The sequence below is a fragment of the Athene cunicularia genome (genome assembly GCF_003259725.1).
Source record: "Athene cunicularia isolate RWA chromosome 13 unlocalized genomic scaffold, athCun1 chr13_part1, whole genome shotgun sequence".
NCBI lineage: Eukaryota > Metazoa > Chordata > Aves > Strigiformes > Strigidae > Athene > Athene cunicularia.
In genome coordinates, this window is record NW_020799117.1 from 6,210,444 (window position 1) to 6,221,121 (window position 10,678).

Below are 10,678 nucleotides of genomic sequence, written 5' to 3' on the forward strand. Positions count from 1 at the left end.
GGGGGGGGGGGGAGTCAACAGTACAGCCATCAAATATAGAAATAGGCCTTTTCTGATTAAGCTAAGTAATTCCAAATTGAGAAAATCTTCTGGGAAAACAAAAAAATGTAGTCATCAGAATTGTGAAAATAATTTTTAACCAAGGAAAACGTTTACGTATGAGGCTCCCACAGACTAAACTAACTCACTAGTTACAGTGAAATTTTACACAGCCCTAAAGTAGAAATCTGTAGAAATCCACAGAAATCCAGATTTTCAGCATTATTCTAGACAAGTTACAGATGTAACTGCTCTCCAAATCACTAGAGTTTTGTTGATTACTCATGGAATGGTATGGCACTCTGACACATCGTAAAAAGAGAACCCTCTGTAAACTGTCATTAAAAAAGCATGCAAACTCAGATCCAGTTAACATCTGAAATTCCCCACCATAACAGCCAGTTCAAGACATGCTACTATAAAGATTCCTCAGTTATAGATGCTTTATACATTAGCTTTTCTTCTTCAGAAAGGTTTGAAACTGATTGCTCCTAAAACCATGAAGATTTTGTCACTCCAAAACAGTGATATTCCCACTGCACAGGAAAGTGTTCCTCGTTGCATAAAATGTATGCTAAAGGAAAATAACTTTTCAGAATGATTGACTTATTTCACTATTACATACCTGTAAACATCATTAGAGAACAGGCTGTTTCAAATAGCATCCATGCACTGCCAAGTGCTCTTCAGCAACAGTTTATATGGCAAAAGAGTACTTGGACAAAAAAGAATTATAGTGAAAGAGATTATGTTTTATTTACCTTGATGAGTCATTGTGACAGGTTCTTCACTGGATATATTGTTGTAAATGACCACAGCTGTGGCATTATGTGAAGCTGCTCGCAGTATTTTCTCTCTAAATGTACAGTTTCCTCTCTGTAGTAAAGCAATCCACTGCTTGGTGTTTGGTGGAACTTGGAAACGTGTTCGAGGGTCACAGCCCAGACGATCTGCAACTGGAATGGGAAATAAATTTACACAGATGGCAATTTGTTCAAACAGGAAAAAAAAAAAATCTAACTCCCAAGTTTTGCTGAATTACTTAACTATTACACACTAAGAAGCCACCATCCTTTTGTTAATAAAGCCTAAAGCTAACAGCATTCTTATGAAAAAATGTCTTTAAAAAAACCCACGTCCTGCACACTGAAAGCTGTGACTATATGCCCAAGAATCAGGCTCACTAACAAAAGCTATTTTTAACTCTAGTGCAGCTAGAACAATGAATTCACATTTGAATCAATACCTGCCTAGAGGCTGAAAAACACTAGAATATGGTTCATATGCTTATAGGCATTTACAAAACAGCTGTTTATCAACCATTCTGGGGAGTATAACTTTCTTCCTTTCTAATACAGGCATAAATATCATTGCAGTGGGAAGTATAACTGAACAAAGGAGGTTGTGAAAAAAAAGATTTCAAAGTTATCTGCCACGTGCAGGCTACTGCAAAAAAGGACAATATTAAAAGCTGATCTAGTAAAACCCCAGCAGCCAACATCAGCTTTTTATGTATGTACATTTTGCCTGCAAGGAAGTGCATTCAAACTCATAGAAAAAAACAAATGGTTTTGCAAACACGACACTCAAGTTGTCAGCTGAACAGGTATTGATAATATAAAGGAAGAGTAACAGAAATGGCAAATGCCAGATGTCCGAACTCAACAGCATGCAAAGCTCTTTTGTCCCTTCTGATGCCATAACGTATCCTGGAACAGCCCAAACCCACACAGAGCTATGTACAAAAGGCACAAAATGCAACACAGATGATAACTTCACAGTGCAGCAGCTGAAACGGATAAAAGACGTTTCTGTTTACACAACTGGAAACAGAGTTTAGTCTGATACATTGGTCACATCATTAAAGGATTTTAGAAATGTAGAGCCAACAGCGACTTATAATACAAATATATTTACCCTTTCAAATGCCAAGAGTATAAGAATCTTTGGCTACTAAAAATAGTTAGGATAAACAGTGATTTTTCAAGACATGAACAAAAAATTTATTTGCATAATAGCTCTGACAACATTACAGAGCAATTGAAATGAAGTGTCCCATAAAATTCTGCTTTTAAAGCAGTGAGTTTTTCAGCACCGACTATGGGATTTAAGCACAAGATCTACCACAAAAAAATAACCAGTTTAACATCAGCTGGAAACAAAACAAAAGATGTCTTTAAGCAGTCTAGGCTTAACATAGCTCAGGTTAAAACCTCTAACAAAGGACATTCAAACAGCTAAAGGATCTTTTCTGAAACAAGGAAGAAAATCTTTTGCTTGCCTAAAAAAAAACTAGTGCAGATGAATCTATATTGTGGCAACCTTACAGGAAGTCATTGCATCTCTAATTTGGACAAGAAACGCCTCTCCCTGTTCCCCTGGAAGAAGGGTGGGGAGCCAGATACAAGCACATCCTTTTCACAATTGTTTTGCAAGGTTGTATTAAGACATTTCAGACACGGAGGGCTATTTACTGTGTTTTTGTATTTGTGCTTTTGTTTTATACCGGGATCTGGGAAAATCTAAAATGTAGATGCCCAAAGCTCAATTTTATAGAGCATTTTCCTCCATTACCCTAACATTATTACTCAGATCCCTTTGGAAATTGCTCGCTAGCACTGATCCACACACATTTTGGAGCACTGGTGCTGGCTGTCATGAACAGCAATGATCACAGGAATGTACTTTCACATCAACTGCACGTTTGTAGCTTGTCTTTGTAGTCTTAAATTTAAGAGAACAGTACGATTATTTTAAAAGGAATTTTATTCCTTTTTGAAAACGCAATAGAACCATAACATGGCACATGTGCAACCCACCTCAAAGTCCTCTGTTAAGACAAAAGCACACCTCCTCCCTCCTCAGTTTTACACTTAAAAATGAGGGAGGGGAAAAGCACTAGCAGACTATGACAGGAAGTTTCCCAAAACCTGAAAGCTAAAAATCCCATCCTTCTCCAGTGAAATCATATTCAAGAATCTCAGGTACATCCTTTAGAAAACACCATGGCCATAAATCCACAGAATCTCCTTAAACTGCCAAAACCAACTCTGAAAGTAGACGCTATGGCCAACATAAATTTACTTAAAATAATATGGGATGGATGAAGAGCAGATTATGTGCAGTTTGCTTCAGTACAATCATGCTCAAAACTAAAATACCAAGTGAAAACAAAAAAGGACACAAAAATAAGGTGATGGGCTATTAGAATGAAAAACCATAAAAGCAATAAAGGCAAAAGGCACCTTGAAAAGGGAGGCAGCATTCTCAGAAGTCTGTTATATAGTTCAGTTTCACAAAAATTTATGTAGGCACCTTTGAATTTGTACAGCTTGAAATTTTTAGCTTAAAAACCGACAGAGGAAGTAGTAAGAGATAACAGAAACTTCATCTGTGGAAAAAGTAGTACAAAATTTTCTACCATGGCTGAGATCAAAGTCTCTCAGCCGTGGACAGGGCTATGAAATGTTACTGGATAGAGCAACAAGATTAGGAAATAAGATAAAGAGATAAAAGCTTTCCAGATATAGACCAACAAACACCACTCAAATGCATACATCATGTTATTCCTGACCAGGTGGATTCAGTATGTCCTGATGAAAATTTAACAGCCAACAATATTATTTTAGCACTATTTAATAGAAAAACATTAAGGAAAATCTGGTTGGTTTAGATAAACCTGAATAGAGTAACTGCAAGTCACTTCAGATTTAATGAAAAGTCACAACCCACTTTTCTTTACATTAACATTTTTGTAGTGTAATTTGATGCTAAGTAATCTTTTCACTTTTAACTAAATAAAATTCAGGAACAATATGGGAAAGTCTGAGTTCTCCTGCTGATCTTTTCAACAGACTTAATATGCTCTGAAAAGAGTGAAGGTCTTATCACAGTCACCTTTCTAAGAAGCTGGCTAAAATAAAACATCTGCTGTACACCTAACGTGCCAAGCACACCACTTGGCATTGTAAGGGACACAGCGTCAGCAAGAATCATCACCGATAGCTCTCCATTATCATGCCATCTATGCTCCGTTGTCCAAAGTCCAATTAGGATCTAAAAGACTAGGGCCTGCAAATACTACCTGGATGATGTCCACATCAGAATGAAAAGCAACTTCCCATTTAATTAAAGTTATTCTAAACCAAATCACTTACACATAAAGAGATACGATCAGAAATCACTCATGTAATTTCATCATTTCAGAAGATATAAGCATACAGAAAGCCATATACGTGTTTCACTACAGGTGTGCTACACTTCTGGCTTACTTCAACTACAAGTTATTTACTCCACCTTTCCTTTCTCAATGTCTACCTATGCACCATGGATGTGTTGGCAAAGAACAATTTTCTGTTAGAAGTGGCAGCCTGCTGGGTTAAAGAGCTATGTACAATATTGTTGTAAATATCTCCCTTCCTATCTTCCTCTTTACAGAAGGATCAGCTGCAATTTAAGTATCTACCATTAGGCTGCACATTTGTTTTCAACTTTTGGAGAGCTTCAGTTCCCCCTTGCATGAGACACAGGACTGCTCAACCTACATATAACTGTTTCTCCTTAAGCATTTTTTTAAATTCAAGAGCCCTTCTTGCTGAAGGACTAATGTTTGTGACAGCATTTTAGGGATTCGTGTGAAAGAAACAGTTAATAATGCAAGAGATCCAATCAGGTTTCCTCAACTACTGCAGAAGTATTGGCAAGGTCACGTTGGCACCACAACAGTACTTTCCTCCTCATCTTTTTCAACTGCTTGTCCTTTAGCCTTCCCTCTATGAGAGGGATAGCCATTCTGTGGAAGCAAAAATGAAATTAACAGGTCAACTGTCAGAGGCTTTATCAGAAGTACACACCTGACTGAACGCAGACTGTCTCTTACTTCTGAACTGTGACTGGGTTTGCTTTCCCTCACATACTGCCCATTTATGTTGCTCTTGCATTGCTTAGGATGCAGCTGTGACGTCCCACTTCAGCCAAGGTTGCTACATTGACTTTGTCCCCTTTTCACAGAAAAAGGCCAGTGTCATGATCCCACACCCTGGGCATTAACTATTTGATTCCTCCTTTTTTTTTTTTAAAGGTCAGATATCTTGATATTGATTGCATCTTACCTAATACTCTACTCTGGGGCCAGCACTAGTTGCCAGAGCTGCTCTGTCTCAGCTACATGTACAGAAATCATTTTAGTCTGGCTTTCAATCACTGTAATATAATAGGTGGAGAGACACCACCAGCAGATCTGGAGAGACTTGTTGGAAAAGAAAACAGCACATGGGAAGATGCAGTGCCATGCAGCCTGGGCCCGAAAGCTTTCCCTCCCTCCAGCAGGCACTGCCCAGGCAGGTGCTACCTAGCACACCTGACCGGCAGAACAGCCAGCCTTGTGCAACCTATTAATTATAATCCTGTGATAAAATTTACAGAAAAGCAATTCAGCTGGGAAATTCACAGAAGCAACAGCAGCACTGATTGATTCTTATTCAAGGAAGAGTACTAGTTATTTGCTATCCCATTAGGGTTCAATACACACAATATATATCTTTTCTTTCAACACATTACTGCTTGTGTTACTATCAATATACTCTTTTTTCAAGCCACTTTTAAAAAGTTGTGTCAGCGAGTTATGTACAGCGGTATTTTACTTTCAACAGCTATTTCAGGTAATTGCTTTGACTAAAGCTGGCTTTAACACTGAAAGAAACTCTTTGAACAAGACGTAATCCTGTTTCAGGGAAGAAGTTAAACAAAAGAAAAATCACTGAAGCTTAGAAGAATCCTGTAATAGTCCAGATTTAATCTTGTTAGTTCAGTAAGTATACTACAATTATGGCTGTAAACTCCAATATATAACCTCCACTTTTGTTATCAATTAAGGACTACTAATTAAGTTGGATACTGAGACCAATGGTAAAGGATGGATACATGGCACAAGATTTTCCTTCTGCTAGTCTACTGATGTATTTGCTTTCTTGCATTTTCCTAAAGCTTACCATTTTGGATTCTGGGCCAGAAAGGAACACAAGATTCTGTCTGAATCTTACCTAAAGCTCTGCAGTTACCAGGAAACCGGCATTTTAAGCCTTCTGCAGCCAAAACTTGTTCACACAACATGTTTATGAAGTGTCAGATGCTACAGAATCCTATAGTTACAGTACCATGCCAAGACATACCTCCATTCCTAACACTGTGCCAATATTGTTTCTTCCCCACTTCCACCTTTTTCTAACATATGTTTTTCCTCAAATTTTTAGTCTCCTTGCCCAGTCACAACCCTACTACCCCATCAGCAGAGATCTCCCCTTTCTACAAGTTCTTTCTCCATCGCAGCTTTCATACAACCATCACCCTCCCCACACGCTCTCTGGACTCTGATGCCTTTCCATCCCTCACCTCACTCCCTTGTTCCTGACATATTGGCTCAGTGAGTCTTAACGTTTTCAAGTTTGGCTTTGAGTCTGATGCTATTTCACTTCCTATCAGTCCCATGTCCAGTCCTTATCACCCTACCTGCTTCCCTGCTACCCAAGCCAGGTGCACAAATCCTCACCTCCTCGCAAGGTCCAACCTTCTATAAGGGACTTTGAGAGCACACAGAACTGATGTTTCTAGTCCTCAACTGTGTGTCCAAACCCAGAATGACATGCAATAACCCAGGCTCATGAGTTGCAGAAGATTCCTGTTCACCATGGAGAACATTTTTCAGGAAACTAAGCCACAAAACAGTTTCTACCAAGGACCGAGTTTTCAATGGCTTCTATCTTGGTTCGTCAAAGAAAGAGGAACATGTCTGCCATGTAAAGGTCAGCATCACAACTGATGTCAGGCACTTAATACTAAAGATGCTTAAAAGCAGAGGTCACTAAAGGAGCACAGGGCTGAACACTTACACAGTGCATGTACAGGCACTGCCATGAATACCTAGGCAGCTACTGTGAAATGTTTGGGCTGAAATGCCTGGTTCCAGGAAGTCACAAATAACTGATGACAAGACTGAATAAGAAGTGCTCAGTAACCTCACTGAAAAGATGATATAAACCTGAACTAAACTATCAGAACAGCTGCAGCAGGCTGTGAAGATGCATTTTGTTATCATCCTTCCATTCAGGAGAAGAGTATTTTTTGATTACCTGCAAGCACTAATATCCAGAAGCTGTTTAAAACGCTCTTCTAGTAAGAAATTATTTAGGTCATCACAAAAGATTAACAAGTTAGAGGAAGAAAGAAAAGGAACCTGAAGCGCAAGAAGGGAAGAGAGATTAAAAGAGAAACTCCGCTACTATTGTGCATTTAACACACTTGGAAAGATCCACACACACAGGTGCTGTATTTACATCCAGCAGCCAACTGTGACCCACAGCTTGCTGGAGCTACACTTTCAGGAGTCACATTCACAAGCGGTCATGCAAATTACTGTCATACCACTTCCAGGGGAACATTGCTTTTGAAAGCCAGTATCAATTTCATACAAGGGTCTATAAAAAGAACAGGGAAAGAGTTTTAATACATGTATTAACATGACAGGGTTGAATTCAATTAAAAAAATTCTGCTAAAGAGACAGGAGAAGTGATTGAATATATCATTCTGCACTGAGATTTAAAGGATGGGTAATCACACGGGACTGGCAACTTCAAAAAGTAGTATATAAAATATTGGGCATATTCAAGAACACAAGTTAACAAAAACCACCGCAGAGGACAACACTTAAAATCACAGGCTGTGCTATTCCAAATGGTGTATGCTCAGCAGCAGATCACTGGCCCCAAATCTTGAATCAGTAAATGAATTTATTTCCCTGCAGGCAACGAATAAAGCATCTTAACACAGCATTCAAAAAACTGTGACATTAAGGACATTTCGGCTATAAAACATGGATGCCCCTGTCAACACCATCAAGGTGCTAACAGATCACCCACATGGAAATTTCAAGAGATACCCCATGAACGGGTGAATGCCTGACATCAAAGCAGTTTCAAAGTCAAGGTATCTTCAAACACAGTTGTTAACAGTTGTAGAGTCCTTTTCGTCTTACGACACATGAGAACTGGGGTAGAGCATTTACTGCTCTAACAGCTGAGGCTGGTACTAGCTAGTCATGTTACGAGCTGTTAGAAAAAAAAATATTGTGCAAGAAAGTTCTACAGCACTATTAACAGGCTGATAAAAAGGCATTAGAGCAATTACCCTGAGTAAGACAGCATCATCTTTTATCAAATCTAGATATAAAAAAGTGGAATATAAACGTAAGACCCTTAAGTGTTCAAGAGCATCTTAACTATAAGAGTTAAATATTCCAATCTTTCCTACCTACATGAAATATTTTTAAGCCACATGAAGCACACCTCAGCAAAATTAAAAGAAAATGTACAGTATATAACAACCTACATAGAACGATTCAGAACTTCAAAAGACGACAACTGCTGCATGTTTGCTTTAGCAGCCTTCTGTTGACAAACAGAAGGACAAAACTGAATCCAACAACTGATGGCAAAGCTTTATTGACGGCAGCATGTCAAAACTGCAGAAACTGAGGTCTGCAATTTCACAATTCCTGCTGTGCTTTTTCACTGAAGTTGTTAATAATAATACTTAGCAATAAGGTATGAAAATGCTGTTTATGGACTGTTCAGAATTTTATGTAGCTCTTCTCCCATTATTAGCTTCCCATGAAAATGCTGTCAGCCCCCCTCAACGTTTTAATCACACTTTAGTGAAGACCATATCAGAAGAAAGCAGAGAAAGTTACAGAAGCAGGTTAGAAAGTAATATCGGAAGTTTTGCTTGACAAATTATACAGCTACTAAAAAAATCAAGTGGTTTGATACCTTGCATATATTAAAATTTTAAAAACCCTAAAAATACTACTTGCAGTAACAGTGTTAACATGCCTAACACTTTCAGGACAGCCTCCTGATTCCATATGGCATCGGGGTGTGTGCATTTAAGTGAGGAATACCAGGAAGCAGAAGTAAGGAAGACTGAGCATATTTGACAATAGCTGACTCAGAGCATAGTGAAGGTAGCATCTGAAGTACAAATGGTAATCATTTTACAGTAGACGTCCAATTTCCTCCCCCTTCCACCCCAAAATATGCTATATTAATATATTCTAGTTAATACCTTGTAAAGCTAATGAAACCAAGCTTCAATGAATCTGGCAAGCACATGCTGATGCACAGTCTGCTTCATAGAAGCTTATAGCAGGCTGCATTTTGTTCTGCAGCAGCTAAGTATCTTCCTGATCTTAATATTTAGTAAATTCTCAAGAGCTTTTAATAATACAGTAGTTCTGCGTTCTCATTCTTTTAAAAACCTCTTAATATTCATCACTTGGATTCTAGTTTTAACTGACTACATTATTTCACTTAATGCATTATTCAGGTGTTTACTGTCCAGGAGACAGGTTGGGACCACTGTGATCCATCAAGTGGTCCATTTCTTAAAGATGGCAGTTTAGATAATGTCAAAGGTTTTCTAAATAAGATACTACTAAAACCACACCGTTATAACCCAAGCTATTGGTTTTGTTGCAGGTGATACACAAAGTAATAATCTTACTTGTTTAAATTAGCATTCTCTATAAACCCCACCATCTGTCAGAGAGCAATCTGTCACAACAGCTTCAATTAATAAGAAGAAAACTTATTTGAAAGCAGTGTTCAGTACCCCTCAAACAAGCACATTTTAGACTGGCCACGAGTACCAGCTTGATGGCTTCAGTCCTTCCAAGTCTTGATGGACAGCTTAAACAGCATTTTTAAGAAACGTACCCTGAGCGATCATGATTTCACGCAGCAGCAAAAGCCATCCAGATGCCTATCGCAGCCAGATAGCGATGCAGCTGTTCTGAGATTCATGGCAACGCTGTAACCAAATACTGTTAACTCTCGCCACAGACTCTCTGTCATTAGTTTGGAAATAACACTTCCATCGCTCAATACGACCAGCCTACTGGGATCCATGCTGGAAAACACATTATGCTTTGCAGAGCCGTTATTAAAGCCAGCACTCTTGAGAGCATGGATTTTTTTTATTATTATTTTCCTCTGGACAAGTTCTCCCTCCTCTTTTGTCAGAGCTCTCTAGGAAAGTCCGAAAGCTCAGACAAAGGCCAACCACCCTATAAAGGAGGCACCCGAGGGCTGCAAGGGACGCGTTACCTCCGTTGATGGGGACGGGAGCCACCAGCAGGCCCTTGACCTCCACTTTGGGGGAATCCTGCCCGTAGCGGCCGCGGTCGATCCTCAGCAGCGTGGGGCCGCCCCGCTCGGGGCTCAGCACCGTCACGTTGATGAGGGCGGTGTAGTACGCCTGGCTGGCGTTGTCGGCGCCGGCCGGCCGGACCCAGCAGTGCCAGAGCAGCAGCAGTAGCAGCAGCAGGACGGAGGAGCCGCCGTTCCGGTTCTGGCGAGCCCACCGCCAGCTCATCTTCGACTCCGGGCGAGCCGACGGCCGTCACCGGTTGCCTCCGCCGCTCCCCCCTTTCCCTCGCGGCAGCGCCGAGCCCCACACGCCCGGGTGTGTTTTATCCCATCTGACAGCCCAGGAGCGGAGAAAGACCGAAAGCAGGCGGAGGGGGGAGGAGAGCACGGGCTCATGCCATGGGAGGAGTCAGGGGAGTCATGGCAGGTCCCAGACGAG

General features: G+C 40.1%; 1 protein-coding gene across 4 annotated transcripts in view; it reads right to left on the minus strand.

Moving 5' to 3' along the window:
* RNF130 (ring finger protein 130) overlaps positions 1-10,672 on the minus strand; it is a 48,232-nt gene extending 37,560 nt beyond the window's left edge. For 2 of the 4 annotated variants that reach the window (XM_026858428.1, XM_026858429.1), the window contains exons 1-2: positions 10,198-10,672; positions 801-995 (exon numbers count right to left, since the gene is read on the minus strand). In XM_026858428.1, coding sequence (XP_026714229.1) covers positions 801-995; positions 10,198-10,465 — 463 coding nt within the window. In that variant the 5' untranslated portion in view covers positions 10,466-10,672. The remainder of the gene's footprint in view (positions 1-800; positions 996-10,197) is intronic. The other 2 variants (XM_026858430.1, XM_026858426.1) reach the window with 2 other exon arrangements.
* Between the last annotated feature and the right edge of the window lie 6 nt (positions 10,673-10,678).